The 15,354-nt window shown below is 47.7% G+C and overlaps 1 protein-coding gene across 2 annotated transcripts; it reads right to left on the reverse strand.

The window, feature by feature from the left end:
- Window positions 1-173: 173 nt before the first annotated feature.
- On the reverse strand, window positions 174-2,901 carry LOC117721992 (homeobox protein MSX-3). 2 transcript variants are annotated; one of them, XM_034520901.2, is made up of 2 exons: window positions 2,564-2,901; window positions 174-1,915 (listed from the first exon to the last, which is right to left on the reverse strand). In XM_034520901.2, the coding sequence occupies exons 1-2, from the start codon at window positions 2,775-2,777 to the stop codon at window positions 1,518-1,520; spliced, it is 612 nt and encodes a 203-aa protein (XP_034376792.1). In that variant the 5' UTR covers window positions 2,778-2,901; the 3' UTR covers window positions 174-1,517. The 2 variants fall into 2 exon arrangements, with proteins under 2 accessions (XP_034376792.1, XP_034376802.1); XM_034520911.2 differs by having other exon boundaries at window positions 1,682-1,915; window positions 2,496-2,841.
- Window positions 2,902-15,354: the final 12,453 nt, after the last annotated feature.

The following is a 15,354-nucleotide window of genomic DNA, read 5'->3' on the forward strand; positions in this document are numbered from 1 at the left end:
AAGTCCTGGGTCAGTTAGTGCTATGTAGTATTTTTGTCTCAAAACAAAACCTATCTAGTTTCCATTTTTCCGAGAGACATAGGGCAGGAGAGTCATATCAATAGGCAATTCCATGCAATATTCTCTTTTCTGCTTTATTCAGAGCAGATGGACCAGTGAAGGTCATGGGACAGCAGTTTTCCTGGAGTTGGCCTGGGCTGCTTAGCATAGCCCAGTCTTTCCCCTCTTCCCAACCAGAACATCCTAACCCAGGACCATCCATCAATGTGAAATTCCTGGTCCTTGTGAACACACAACCAGCAGACCTCTACAACCAGATTCTTTCTTTCCAGCTTGAAAGCTGGAAGAAGGGGCTTGTCAATGGTACTGGGCTGTGACTCCAGGAGACCTTTGTGAACCCTCAACACATCCCAACTAAAGTCTCCAGATTGTAGCAAAAGCTTACTGTGGAAACAGCCACAGGTTTTATCAGTGCCCATTGTCAGGTACCCAAAGGTCCTCAATCTTGCATAATAGGATTGAGAATCCATCAGGGGCAACGGGACAGAATAGCTCAGATAGTCTGTTTTCTTTCCTCAAATAAAGGTAGAATAAAGGTACAAGTCCGGATACCTAAACAAGTCCACCATTTTTCTAAGGCCCATAATTTCTAAGGATTACAGGGGCAGCTGGCACTCACAGTAACTCTTTTGGGACCTTCCGCAGGCCTCACCTCCTACTGCACCAACAACAGAGGTCTGAGGCACTCAAACTTCACGTTCTTTTCTATATTGATTGACCACCTGCTGGCAAGAGGCTAGAGTTTGGTCCCTGCTGCCTTTAGCCCTCAGGCCTCCCCAGCAGGCTCTTTTCGAAGCTCAGAAGAAGTTGCCTGGCAGCCACCCTTACTTTGGGGCGTGTCGCCAGCAGTATATCACCTCCCCTACTCCCATGTCCATTCAGCATTTGCCTCTAGCTCCTTGAACGACATATACTCTAAAAAGTAATAATAGGGGTAAAACCTAAAACGTGTAAAAGTTTCCGTTTGGTCACAACATACATTTAGTTGGAGAGACAGTAAGTTCTAAGTGTCTTCCTAGCGGTCCGATTATCTCATTTTTATTTTAACTTCTTCTTAGGGAATTTGTTTTCTTATGCCAGCTCAATCGAGCCTCTCTGAAGTCCTCGGTGTAGGGGCAGCGTGAATACAGGGAGCACACCCAACCCAGAAGTACTCTGTCGACTGCTTTGTACGAAATAGGAAGATCTGTTTTTGTCCGTTTCAAGAACTGTATGAAGTTGTGTTTTCTTTCAGAAAACAGATTGGTGTGGACATGGTTTTAGGAAGGTTTAAAATATTTGTAAGATGTCTATAAATAGGCTCCAGTCATCAAGTATAACATCGTATAAACAGGGAAAAAAACCCAAAAAACAAAAAACTAAAATGAAAGGTCAGAAGTTACCAGGAGCATCAGCGGCGGGCGGACCTGTGGCGCAGCCCTGAGCCTAACCAAGGGGTTAGGACTTGGTTCCACGGTCTAAGACAAGTAGTACATGCCATAAGCCGCGACCGGCCCAGCGAGGATCCCAGGAACCGCGTTGCCGCCGAAAGTAGCCGCGGAGCTGTGCAGCTGGGTGCCCAGTGGGAAGGGGAGGGCAAACGCCGGCAGTAGTGGCTTGGCTGCCAGCTTCAGCTTCTCCATCTCAGCCTCCTGCAGCCGCTTGGCCTTGGCTCGGCGGTTCTGAAACCAGATCTTGACTTGAGTCTCAGTGAGGCTCAAGCTGCTGGAGAACTCGGCGCGCTCCGCAATGGACAAGTATTGCTTCTGGTGAAACTTGTGCTCAAGCGCCAGCAGCTGCGCGGTGGTGAAGGGCGTCCGTGGTTTGCGATTGGTTTTGTGTTTGCGGAGGGTGCAGGGTGGAGGGCTGGGGGCACCTGAAAGGAGAAAGAAGCACGGGCCGAGAGCTCAAACTCTGGCTGCACATCCCTATTTCGACCGACCTTGCATCCTTACAAAGGAAGGTTGGTATTCCGTGGCTTCGTGACTGCTCCGCTCAGAGTAACGAGGTCCCTAAAGCCAAAGCCACGTGGATAAGCAAACCAAGGAGGCAGAGAAGTGGAGGGGGGGGGGGCTAGACTTAGGTCTGCTCTCCCAACCCATGATCTTGCACCCCAATTAAACTGGGGACTGGCTATTTGGAAAGAGTTAAACTGGGGCTGGAGGAGGTACAATAACCGAGAATGAGTAGCGGCCAGGGCTCCAAACAGACCAGTTAGCTGTCGCGGGCAAATACAAACAGTGCAAGGGATGCAGGAGTGTGAGAGAAAGGGAGCAGAAAAGCATTAACGGTGTTTGTTATGGGCTGCGGACCTCGCCCAAGAAGAGACCTGGACCTGGCTGTTGGGCTTGTGCACCATGTTGGGCTCCCACCGCCAGTTATTTTTGCTCTTGGACTGAGCCGGTTAGTGGCTTGTAATTAAGTTCTGAGCAACAGTGCGCATACCCCCCACCCACCTTGGACTTTCGAGCCTTGACAGCACAGTCGGTTTTCAGGGCCTGGGACCCGGAGACTGAGCACTTACGTGGGGGGCATGAGTGCACGACCGGTGGGGGCCAGGCTCCAGGCTTCGAGGCGCCGGGAGGCCTCTCCTCCCCCAGCTCCCCAGATTCGGAGCCCCGTACGCTCTCAGCCTCCAACAGTGACTCGACGCTGAAGGGGAGTGGTCCGTGCTCTATGTGGACCCCGCCGCGAGCTTCGAGCCCCGCCGCGTTCATGTCGAATGTCGCCCGGGCCATGCATGGGATGGCGGGTGCGGGGCTAGCCGCCCGGCTGGGACACTTGGGACCCAGTGGCCGTTTATTTTGCCAGGACCCTGGGTTCAGTAGCTCTCCAGCCCCTCCGCAACCTATAAAAAGGTGGCATTGCTTTCATGCACCGCTACCCAATGATTGTTTCAGCCGATGTGCGGGCCTCATTGAGGGTTGGATTCAGTGCTTTCGGGGGCGGGACGGACAGAGAGGGGCGGGGCCTCTGCCTGGGAACTGAGTGCCCCAGACCTAGGATAGCATTGTCATGCCCACATACGGCTTTCGGGATCTACTGCCGTCTGTGAGAGCGCTTATCGAGCTCCTCCAGCGGGAAAGGCTGAGAGGGCTCTCAGTCTTGGGTAAAGAGATAACCTCAGCCTTCTGGAGTGGAGAAATGGACTACGCGCGAGTGCACGTGGGGTAGCCACGTCCAGGCATCAGTTTTTGATCTTGCTGGCCCGGTGAGCCTCAGCGCTTAGGCAGAGCGCAGCTACGGGCTCGTGCCTACTTACAGAGATTTTTAATGAGGCTCATCCGGCTGTTCTTGCTGCGTTCCTGGCTCGTGTGTCTTTTAGTCTGCACCCTGGGGTTCTAATGGGACCAAGACATCTCCGCTACTCATCTCTTGAGGTCGAGTTGTGGCGTCTTTAGTTTGGCTTTGGTCTCTCTTTGGGTTCCTGGAGCCTCCAAACATTTTCTGGGCCATTGGCAACTTTGAGGGCTGAACTTGCGTCCCAGCTTGGGCCAGGGACGGGCTAGAAAGATTCCGGAGCGGGGAGGTCAAGGGAAGATGCTGGAGACAGATCTCTTACGAGCCTTAGGAGAAGTTAGGATACTAGCCCATGACGCAGGCACCTCAGGCTGCTCAACGCTGAGAGTCAACAACTGGATGCTGGGTGCATTGTCTTCTGGTGCCTTGTATTTGCCCGGGGAATCGCTGATGCAGATTCACAAAAGGCCACCAGAGATGATCTCTGGTGATACAGTCTTCCCCTGACCAGGCAAGCAGTGTGGGAACCTCTTGAAGGCGCTTGAAAAAAACCAGCCAGCTAAGGATTCTTTCGGTCGGAAGGGTGGATCTGAGGCCAAATAGAGTCCCTAGCTCCTGGTAATACTTTCCCCAAAATCTCAAGGTTCTTTCGGTTTTAAAACAAAACAAAACAACACCGCCTCTACACACACACAAAATACCAATCAACCAAACAAAAAAGTTCTTCTATGTTGAAAAGCAAACTGTGGCATCGTTAGAAGAAGCCAGGACTTTGATTTTAGAATACATCGGGAGATTGATTTAGGGCATAAAGTCTGGTTAATATCCTAGAGCACAAAATTGGCAATATAAATCTCTCTATAAACTTGTTTTAGACAGTTAAAAGTACTTAAATAGAGTACTGCTTTGGGGCTCAGTCTAATTGTTGAGCTCAGCCAGAGAAATTAATTAAAAAGTTTCTCTTCGTCTAAATTTTGAAGCTGCTCAAAGAGGTTAGTTAGCAGAAGGTTCCTGGCTAGCTAGGCCTAGCGGCTGTTTAATTCTTCCTATATTCCCAGACTGACCAGGCTGCTGCTGTCTTGGAAGGCAGCTATACTCACTATTCTGTTACCAACACTTGCCTGCTGTTCTCTAATTGTAACAAAGATGCTCTGAGTTGATTGATGATAATTGCATCATCAAAACACTGGCAGGAATGCACAAAGAAGATAAACAAACAAAAGGAGTAAAGAACAATTTGCCTGGGCCTGAGCTATTTCCTGAAGGTGGCCTCTGAGGGGAGGAAGCATGAGTCTGTGCTTAGGTCTGGCCCAGGGAAAGGGACAGGGTCATGGGCCAGGAGCAGGTCTATTGGGCAGAGTCCTTCCTGCCAACCAGTGTATAGTCTGATCTGAAGTTGTCACCCTCCCCCACTTCCTAGAGGGATGCTGATGTCAGTTCTGAGCAGCTCTGCCTGGTGCAAGCCAGACTGGCACCAGCTTGGAGGCAAAGGAGGCAGGAGAGAGGCAGAAAGAGAATCAGAACAGAGGTAGGAAGGAGGGAAGGTGAAGAGGGATCTCTTCCAATAGATATGGAGACCTAGACCTCAGCACAGCACAGGATTTTTGCAGTTCTACAGGAGATTTGTAGTTCTCTCTCTTCCATACCATACACAAATGACCTGACTAGAAAAAAACCTGGGCTACAGCATAGGAACTGTGGGATGTGAAGGAATCTTTTCAGCGTAGTGGATGTTGGATTTCAGTTCATGTGGGAACTGAAATCCCATTTACGCAGGGAGGCATCCTTGTCTCTGGCCAGTGGAAGGGATAGAGATACCTGTAGGCACCACACTTCCTGGCAAGTATGTTCTGTATGCACACATAAGTACTTATAAATAGGGTGTCTGAGCACAGCTATATCCCAGCTGTGTCAGGAGTGTTGGCAAGCCCTCTAGGTTCCCCACTCCTCTTCTTGGTAAACACTCTCACCATTTCAAGGGTGCAGTTTTCTTCCTGTGTTGGGGTTCCTCTGGATTCTGACTTTGGAGAGAAAGAATGCATGAGTGCAGATAGCATGGATCAGAAGGGCTTTCTAGTGAGGTGAGATTTCTGAGGAAGGGCTTGCTGTAGGGGTTGTACTGACACCTTTAGCACTTGACAGGATTACAGATGTCTTCCTTCCACATGCCCCAGACAGAAATGAAAGCATGATGCTATGGTCCAGCATGCATATTAGTTTCATCAGATGCTCCAATCTGTATGATGGAAGTGACATCACACCACTGAAGACTCAGCCCTCTTCGGACATCAGTGACTTGTGTTCAGTCCTTGATGGAATCAACCCTGCATGTTTTTTTTTTCTTCCCACTACCTTGCAGCCAGTCATATGTAGTCATCAGTTTGTGGACAATGGGACCACTGCTGAGCAGTCCATGTCCAGGCAGCTGACTCTCATGCCTCATTACAGGGTGGAGTCATTTGTTCCAACTTCTTCCAAAAGCCTTGGTTACCAGACCCTGCAAATCCCTAAGGAAAAGTCTAGTGGAAAACTAGCAGTCTATGCCTTCTAAGTCGTTGCTGTTGGTTGTGGCCCTGGACAGTACCACTTCATAACAAGGGCCATGCAGTTCCTAAGAACATACTTGTTGGAGAGTTCCTTTACAGATTGTTGAAATTTTGCTCCAAATATGTAGATGTATTTTACCCAGAACTCTGGAAAGATAGAGATCAGTTCAGAGGAGCTTGGGCAGCTAGCAGGTGTAACCAGGAACTCTTTGGAAAACTGAAATGCACAGTAGGATCTGAAATGCACAGGTGAGCCATAGGATAATAATGAACTTGGGTTTGCAAGATCATCACATGAAAAATAAATTTCTAAGAAATAAGTGTTGGGGAACAAAGAATTTGTTGAAGATGCCAACAACCTGGGAAAGAGCAGACAGATGACTTGAGTCACCATTTCAGAGCTTGGGGAAGTGAAGATACTTATGAATCAAGAGCAACGAAGATGAGTAAAACTTTCCCCAGACCCCAAGTCTACTGGTCTGGTGTTAACTGAAAGTAGCAAATTCCTAGTAAGACATTCTCTTGAAGTCAGAATCGCCCAGCGTTGAGTTGGTTCTGTGGTTAAGAATTGATTTCCATGATCAATGGAAAGGATCATGAAAAGCAAACGAGATCACAGGGCTGAAGAAAACTCTTGGGAGTGAGAAAGGGAAACAAGAGCAAAACAAGATGGAGCCACTGGTGGTCACAGCTCCCCCCTGGACCAAAGGAGGGCTGTGAAGGATCGAGGCACAGCACAAGACAGAGGTACCCAGACCTCTGTCCATTCCCTACTGAGGCTGAGATTGATAATAGCTGTGAGTCTTCAGGGTAGGGCCTGTTTGGTGCATCCTGAAGGGTAGAGCCTGGGGATACACCTTTAGTTTGGGGTCACTTTTGTTCAAAGTTTATTAAAGGATGTTTTCTTGCTTCTGCACAGAAGCAAGATTTTGCGATTTTTGGTTTTGTTTTGAGACACAGTCTCTTTACATATCTCTGGCTGTCCTGAAACTCACTATGTAGACCAGACTCACCTGAGATTCAAAGAGATTTTCCTGCTTCTGCCTCCTGAGTGCTGGGATTAAAGGCATTGGCCACAGCATCTGGCACCTCGGGATTTTTTTTTTTTTGTTGTTGTTGTTCAATGTTATATGATGAGTGAATCACACTGTTGGGCACTGGACATTTTGGTATATCTATAAGTGATTGTTTTAATTCGTCATGCTTATTAAGGCTTGTGTTCTTTAAGAGGTGAGAAATCCATTGTTGTTCTGACTCCATATAGGGAGTAGCAGCTTGGAGAAGTTATGCATTTTAAATAAAAGTCTAAGTAGCACATCTCAAATATTAACTCAGAGGATATTTTGAAATACATAGTTCCAGAAGGTATTTACTCTCTAGGATGATCTATGGTGACACATATGCAAAGGCATCAGACATGGGCACTACTTTCATGAAAAACTCCACGATGAGGAACTTCAGTTAGCAGCAAGAACCTGAACAGCCCCTCAGGACGTGCTATCAAATTCATTTACTGGTTATATCCACTTGTTATTTATTTATTCATTATATAATTTGTTCATACAATGCATTAAAAAAATCCCCTCTGTCAATTCCTCCCAGATCACAACCTCCTCACTCACCCAACTTCATGTTCTTTCTCTCAACAAAACAAAACAAAAACAAAGCAAAACCAGGAAAACCAACAAAGCATCAAAAGCCAAAACTCAAAACAAACTGAAATAAAATCAGTAAGAGAAAAAAATGCTGATACCAAACAAAACCAGCACAACACTCCTCTTGGCGTGTTGGCCAACTGCTCTTGGGCATGAGGTCTGCCCTGCGGTGTGGTGGATGTATTTAGTTATGCTCCACTGGAGAATTCCTATTCCCAACAGGTATGAACTGCAAATAGCTCCTTGGTTAGGCATGGTACTTTAAGTCTACTTTCCCTTTTCAGTGCTGGGATTTTTGTCTGGTTTGACCTGTACCAGTCTTGTGCATGTTGTCAGAGCCTCTGTGAATCAGTCTGGTTATGTCTGGAAGACACAGTGCCCTGGAGTCATCCACTACTTCTGTTCTTACAGTCTTCCTGTCTCCTCTTCTGCATATATTCCTGAGCCTTGAATAGAGGGATTTGATAAAGGGGATTCTATTTAAGACTGGATGCTCCGAAATCCGTCTCTGCACAGTGTCTGCACAAAGAGATTGTGGATCTCTTTGTTAATTAACATCTACTGGAAGAAGATGCTTCTCCAGTGAGGCTGAGTGATGTTGTTTTCTATGGGTATAGCGATATGTCATTAGGAGGCATATTGTTGCTATGTTCCTTTAGCAGAATGATAATAGTAGGTCTCCCTCTAGGTATATGTCTCAGGTTCTTGGCCACATTAGCAGTGTCATATGTGGGTTTCATCTTATAGAGTAGGCCTTAAATCCAATCAAAAAGTATTTTATCATTCCCATAACAATTGTGCTACTATTGCATATTTGGCTTTTTTTTTTTTTTTTTTGAGACAAGTTCTTTTTACATAGACCATGATGACCTTAAATTCATAGGTTAAATTCATTTAACCTGCCTTTGCCTCTGAAGTTCTTAGATTAAGGGCATAATCTACCATGCCCAGTTCCTCATTTACTCATTAAAAAAAAATAGTTTACTGGCTAGAGAGATGGCTCATCGGTTAAGAGCACTGACTGCTCTTTCAGAGGTCCTGAGTTCAAGTCCCAGCAACCACATGGTGGCTCACAGCCATCTGAAATGGGATCTGATGCTCTCTTCTGGTGTGTCTGCAGATGGCTATAGTCTACTCCTATAAAAATAAAGAAATAAATCTTAAAATAAATAAATAAAAACAAACAAAACAACCACTTGCCATTCTTTAAAAACCAAACCCTTAATTTACTAGTATTGTGTGTATGATTGGGAATTAGCATTTGCCAGGGCATGGAGGTCAGAGGAGGATTTTGTGGAGTCAGTTCTTTCCCCCCATCTTTGAATGCATTCTGAGGAACAACCTTGGGTTGCAGTGCCTTTATTCAGTGAGCCTTCTTGCCACATTACACCTCCTCGCCCCCATTCATTTTCTTTAAAACATTTTTTCAGTTTATTTTATAAAGTATTAAAAAGCTTTTGCCTTTTTGTGTGTTTTAAACACATTCTATAGGGGCAAAAGTATACACACACACACACACACACACACACACACATATATATATAACAGTTGGCAGCATGAGCCTTCACATTATATTCTCAGGTCTGGTCTGCATTCTTTCTGTTTGTAACAAAAATTTCTCTGTGTAGCCTTGGCTGGTGTCTTAGTCACTGTTCTGTTGCTATGAAGAGACTCCACTATCAAGGCAACTCATTGGGTTGGAGATAAAAGAAAACACTGAGTTGAGCATGCTTATAATTTCAGGGGCTTAGTTCATTGTTATCATGGCAGGGAGCATGACAGCAAGACCTGCATGGTGCTGGAGAAATAGCTAAGCACTACATCCTCAACTGTAAGCAGAGAGAGAATAAGAGAAAGAGAGAAAGAGAGAAAGAGAGAGGATGCAGAGGAGAGAGAGAGGCGAGAGGGAGCCTGGCCTAGGCTTTTGAAACCACAAAGCCCACCCACAGTGACACATTTCCTCCAACAAGGCCACACCTCCTGATCCTTTTCAAATAATGCCACTTTCTGATGACTAAACATTCAAATATATAAGCCTATGGGGATGGATTTTTATTCAAACTACTTTTGCTGTGTAGGCCAGGCTGGCCTTGAACTGCCAGAAACCCCCCACTTTTACCTGTGCTGCAATCAAATGCATGTGCCAGCATGGCCAGTTCTGTATTCTTGAGTTCTGTTCTGGGGCAGTCACATCATTTTGAAGTACATTGGTCCTTTCAGATCTTCCTTTTAATTTTCATACAGAGCTGCAACAGTGCTTGACCAGAGCCAATTGTCCTCCAAATGAGGCCAGGCCCTCTTATATGTTCTGCCCAAAGCCCTTAGACCCCAGCCAGACTTGGGAATCATTATGGAAAGACCTCTTTCCTACAGTCTAGCTCAGCTTTCTGTCACTAGAACAAATACCCAGGCTAGGGCTTCCAAAGTTTCAGACCATAGCCACTTGTCCCTGTTGTTTCTGGGCCTGACAGAACATTATGGTGGGCAGCATGTGGTGGAGCAAAGCTGCTCACTGTGTGAGCAAAGAGGGAGAGGGGTGAAGTGGTCAGAGCCAAGACACCTCCTTCAAGGGCATACCTCCCCCTTGACCCATCCCCTACAGAGAGTGTACAACCTCCCGGTAGTGCCACATGTTTGGTTAATGGGTCTTTAGTGTTATGGAGTTTATAGGGTCAAACCTAGGCTCTGGAAACCCCAGCAAACTAGACTTGACCATTCATCTCTAGTATGCCAAGAGACAAGGAATAGTGAGAAGCCAAGAAAGGGGATTCATTCAGAGTGTCGACATTCCGCACTGTCATATTAATAGTAATAATTGTTGGGAAGAGGAAAGTCTTCAAGGGTCAGAGCTGCCCGCAAGTTGTGCGGAGAGCTATAAAAAAATGTAGCTTTTGTGAGTTTTCATCTGTACTGGGGTAGGCATTTCAAGATGCATCTTCCTTTGAGTCATCCACACTCTTGGAAGTAACCCTTTCCTCTTCTAAGTAACTGTAGTTTGAAGTAGTTCCTTTGGTCTGTCTGTGCCCATCTCCATGCCCCTTTTGGTGTGAATAGACATTTGTTCCCATCTCCCTGGTGCTGGGGTGGGAATGGATTACACAATGCCAGCTCAGCAGGTGTGACGAGCCCCCCAAAGACTTCAGGATGGGAGAGATGGTTTCCCCAGATATCTAGTCCCTGGAACTTGGGTTACAGGTTGAGCAGACTTGCTTGTGCCCTGTGACTCTAGCTTCTGTGCAGCCAGGCCTGTGAGTCCATTTGGGCTATTTGGGCTCCAGTGTCCACTCCAGATGTTTAACTCTTGCTGGGTCAGTTCCTGCACACAGATGATGCAAATTATCAGGATTATTCTTGAGTCTGTAAGCTCAAAGAGAAGTTGTTTCTTGAGGCACTGCAAAACAAATACATTGCAATCAGGGTTTGGAAAATGGAAACAAGGACATATTTGTGGTCATAATAGACGACAGTCCCACCCCTAAACCCTGATGAGTAGGAGGCCTTGGGGCTAGGGTTAGGGTAACAGGGTAAGAGGACATCCCTGGAGAGCTGTCCCAAGAGGAGATCCCTTGCCTGGAGAGAAGCAGTGTTGCCTTTCCCAGTGATGGTGAGAAGGAACATGCATCCCCTAGAGTGATGGACAGCACAGATCCTCTCATTCCTGGACCCCCAAAGTTCCCATAACCAATAGCCCCCAGGTTGGTTTTTAACTCTATTGTTCTTCTGACTCCTTGACTCTCAAGAGCAGAGTCACGGGGACTACAAAGGACTACCTTAAACCCTCCACCAATGCCCAGACACAATAGTAAGCATCAAAACCCGCAGTCAGAAGGGCATGAGCGCTCCCAGGCTGCAGGCTAGGGGAGGTGGCGCTGTTCACAGACATTTCTGTAGCATTCTGGAAGAGGTTGGTTAGTCCTATGGGTTAAGGTGCTTGTGGTCAGAAGTGAGGATGAAAACAGAACTCTTGAGTTGGAGATATCCTAGACTCCTGATTTTCTAGGTGCTGTCGGTCCTTCCCTTCCCTCGCCAACAGTTCCCCGCAGGTCAGCCCAGAGCAGGGTGACGAGGGGTCAGAGGACGCCCTTTCGATTCAGCCTTCTCACTGTCAAGGGAGCTCCCTAGCTCATCTTCCCAGCCCTACTGTGGAGCCCTAAGGGGGGGTTGGACAGTGCTTGTCCCTCCCACAGGCAGCTCCATCAGCCAGCACGCCCTAAGATCCTCGACTCTCTTTCTAGCCACATGGAGAGAGTCCCTGTGGCCTCCGCACCCTGCCACCTCGCTGGCGTCTGTAACCGAATTTTTGTCGCGATGCTCTGACGGCCGCGCCCCCAGCGGCGTCCAGATGTTGTGAGCCTACGGCTCCTTTAATCACTGCCCGGCGGCTGCGGGCGCTTTGTTCCGGGTTCGGCAGGATTCTCCCAGGCGGCCCTGCCGCGCAGGGCACTGTTCAAAGGGCCTGGATAAACAGGCGGTACACTGCACGGACAAAGCACGGCCGTCTCCGGCGGGGCGGGACCTGGGGAATCCGCGCCGCCGGCCGCCAGGCGCTTTGTGCGCCGCTTAATGAGCTGGAAAATACAATTGGCTTCCCCGGCTGTGAAAATCGTTTCAAGGACCGCGGCGTCACTTGGCTGCTGGGAGACCCCGGAATTGATCTCCTTTGTCCCCAGGGCCCCAGCATATCTTTGCAGGGGCGGCGACCAGGCTTTGCCTCTTGCAGAAAAACCCAAGCGGACTCTTAAGTATGAGGGGATTCCAAGCTTGAAACTCAAACTAGACCGCGGTGCAGTTCTCCGGCCTGCCCCATTCGGTGTGGCCTTACTTTAGCTTCTGGGTGTACACACCCAGAAGTGGCATCTGCTTGGTCAACCCTGACCAAAAGCCCCGGAGGACACTGGTTACTCTAACTCTACTTGCACAAATAACAACAAGCACCCCACAGCTTTCGGACCCAGAAGCAGGTGGCTTTGCCATACAGCAAGTGTTTCCAAACCACGGCCAGGTTAGAGGATTCAGTAGGCTAACAGATTGCTGAGCCATGGAAAAAGTGTCCAACGCTTTTGTGTCCATTTTTCTCACTTTTTTTTTTTCAGGCTGACCCATCGGGCTGCAGATTCAAAAAAAAAAAAAAAAAAAGAGTCCAGAGCAGTCAGCACCAAGCCCCAAACAGTCATCGAGGAAGTGTGTGCCTAAAGCATCTGCCTCTCAATCCCCCCTCCCCACTTCCACTCTCCCAACCCACCTATCCCATGCCTGCCCAAGTTTGAAGTTGGTGACCTTGGGGCTTTGGTACAGAGGAGCTACCCAAAAGGGTGTCTTCATGCAGAACAGGGTGTCTGGTTGTTCTCTCTTAGGACTGGGCGTTCAGAGCTAAAACACTAGAGTCATTCCTGGAGTTTCCCAAAGCCCAAAGAAACTAGAATAAGTTAAGGAAGAACCTGCAAACCCAGGGAAGGGCCTCATGAGGGAGATGATACTGGCCTTGGGAAAACTGGACAACCTTTTTCTGGTCCTTGTTGGTGGATCCTGTGAGTCCTACACATGCCTCAGAACCAGAGCCTCTTCAAAGGAGGGAAGAAAAGAATGTTGCCCGAGCACAGAGCTAAGCTATTCCTTCTTGCTAGGTTCTCACACGGGCACACTGATGCTTCAGACCCATAGTTTAAACAAAACCAGTCTTCACTCTGGCCATTTTCATTCCCTGCAGAGGAGGCTCTGTTTCCTTCTCCATCCTGAGGGAACAGCACTTTCTTCCCTGTCAGCCGCTTCAAGTGGATATTATAGGCCAAGAAACAAAACCTAAAGTTGGGTGTCTGGGAGCGCTGCACAGAATGGCCTGTCCACCTAAGTTTAGGCCTTGAGCAAGATAGGCAGGAAACAAGCTCCCTCCCTCAGAACATGGGCAGGTTCAGACCAGCCTATGTTTATAACTGGAGTTAGAAGTGTCTACTTTGGACCCCTGCTACCCTGGGCCTCCCTGTGTTCCAAGCCTTGCACTGACTTGGTCACAAGACAAGCCCAGACCCTGCACCAACTAAGTCCAATTCAAATGTCAGTTATAGCAGGATTTAAGGAGTGGGGTGAGCAGAATGGGGAATAGCACCTGTGCAGGTACTGGCCTATGTGATGGAAAGGAACATATCTTAGTTTGTTTGTTTGCTGTTCTGAGAGTCTCGATATATAGCTCTGGCTGGTCTGGTAAATTGCTTTATAGCCTACTCTGGCCTTGACCTTGAGATTATCCTCCTGCCTCAGTCTCCTAAGTGCTAGCATTTCAGATGTGCACTACCAGGTATAACAGGAATGCACTTTATAAGTAGAAAGCTTACAAAGAAGGCTGAATGCAATCCTTGCCAATGATCCTAGCACTCACAGGGATCATGAGTTGTAGGCCAACTTAAGCTGCATGGTGGGAGACTGTAAGTGGAAAGGGATAGAGAAAACATACAAGCAGTTTCAGATGGTGTGGCCATTCAGGCCTTGCCCACCTCTCCCTTTCTTGGACCTGGGTGGGGATTTATAATGTGTGTAGAAAAGCAAGAGCCACTGGGTTACCACAGTCAGTCCACAATACAGAGAGGCCTCAGCCCACTGGGGACATGTAATCCGGCTTAATCCTGTCAGCAGCCCATGCTGTCTCTGCAGGCACTAGGAGGCCACACACAGTGGATTTAGCTGATTAGAACCAGACTTCTGATCCCTGCAGACACTAGGCTCCATGGGACAGGTTTGATGCAGTGTTTCCAGTGACAGGCAGGTGTGGAGCCTTGCCTACTTTATCCGGAGTAAAGTTAAACACAAAAGGCAACACTATCTTGGCTTGGCTTGGCTGAGGCCAAATAACAAAGCAGCAGTTTCTCTAGCTATCCTTAGCTAGCAGTCAGCATCAATGGGATGACCAAATTGAACCGAGTCTTGAAAACAAGGACATCACTGGGCATGGTGACATACTCCTTTAGTCCCAGCACTTGCAGAGTGAGTTCCAAGACAGATAGGGCTACACAGAGAATCCCTGTCTCTGCCTGGAGGAGGAGGAAGAGGAAGAAGAGGGGGAAGAAGAGGAGGAAAATGAGGAGAAAGAAGAGGAAGAGGAGGAGGAAGAGGAAGAGGAAGAAGAAGAAGAGGGGAAGAAGAGGAGGAAAATGTGAAAGAGGAAGAAAAGAAAAAAGAAGAGGAGGAAGAGGAAGAGGAGGAAACAAACAAAAATAAGACACAAACATGGTGACTAAGTTCATAGCTTTTACTTCTAGGAACGGCCATCTTAAAGGCATTTGGGTGAGAGCTGAATGAAAGGCAGATACCTTGCTTATACTGTCCTGGCTACTCCAAGAAGCCAGACTAAAGGGAAAGGGGATTGTGTGGCCAACTAAGGTCCACCTGCTCTGGACAGAGGCCTCAGGGTAAGTTCCTTGACTTCAAGGATAGTACAAAATGAGGGCAGTCTCACAAGGAAGAAACAGCAGGGTGAAGACCTCCCTCAAAAGCTGTTTGGCAACAATAAAAAAAAAATAAAAATAAAAATAAAAAAAAAAGCAGGCAAGATGTTTGGTGTGGTCAAGGATTACCTGAGGTGGAGAGATTCCAGCAGACTCGCATGCTACAAGTGCCTGGGCATAGATAAGGCTAGTGAGCGGAGAGCAATGGACATAGAAGGAAACGTTTGTCTTGAAGTGGATGATGGAGACATGAAGCTTTGGATGGCTATGGCAGATGCCTAGTGGAGTTGGGTTATAGTAACTACATGGCCCCTGGTCTGGCCCAAAAGACTACTTCAAAGTTTTGCAATGGGAAACATTGGTCCTTTAGATCTGGCCTGTTTGGAGGGCCAGACCCAGCGCTGCTCAGCAAGATGGATCAGGTTCTTCCAGGTTGGT

This window comes from Arvicanthis niloticus, chromosome 1 (genome assembly GCF_011762505.2).
Source record: "Arvicanthis niloticus isolate mArvNil1 chromosome 1, mArvNil1.pat.X, whole genome shotgun sequence".
Taxonomy (NCBI): Eukaryota; Metazoa; Chordata; class Mammalia; order Rodentia; family Muridae; genus Arvicanthis; species Arvicanthis niloticus.

Coding starts and splice junctions, on each gene's coding strand:
- LOC117721992 (XM_034520901.2), bottom strand. CDS start 2,777: ATGGCCCGGGCGACATTCGACATGAACGCGGCGGGGCTCGAAGCTCGC. Junction 1,916..2,563: donor CGTGCACTCATGCCCCCCAC/GTAAGTGCTCAG, acceptor TTCTCCTTTCAG/GTGCCCCCAGCCCTCCACCC.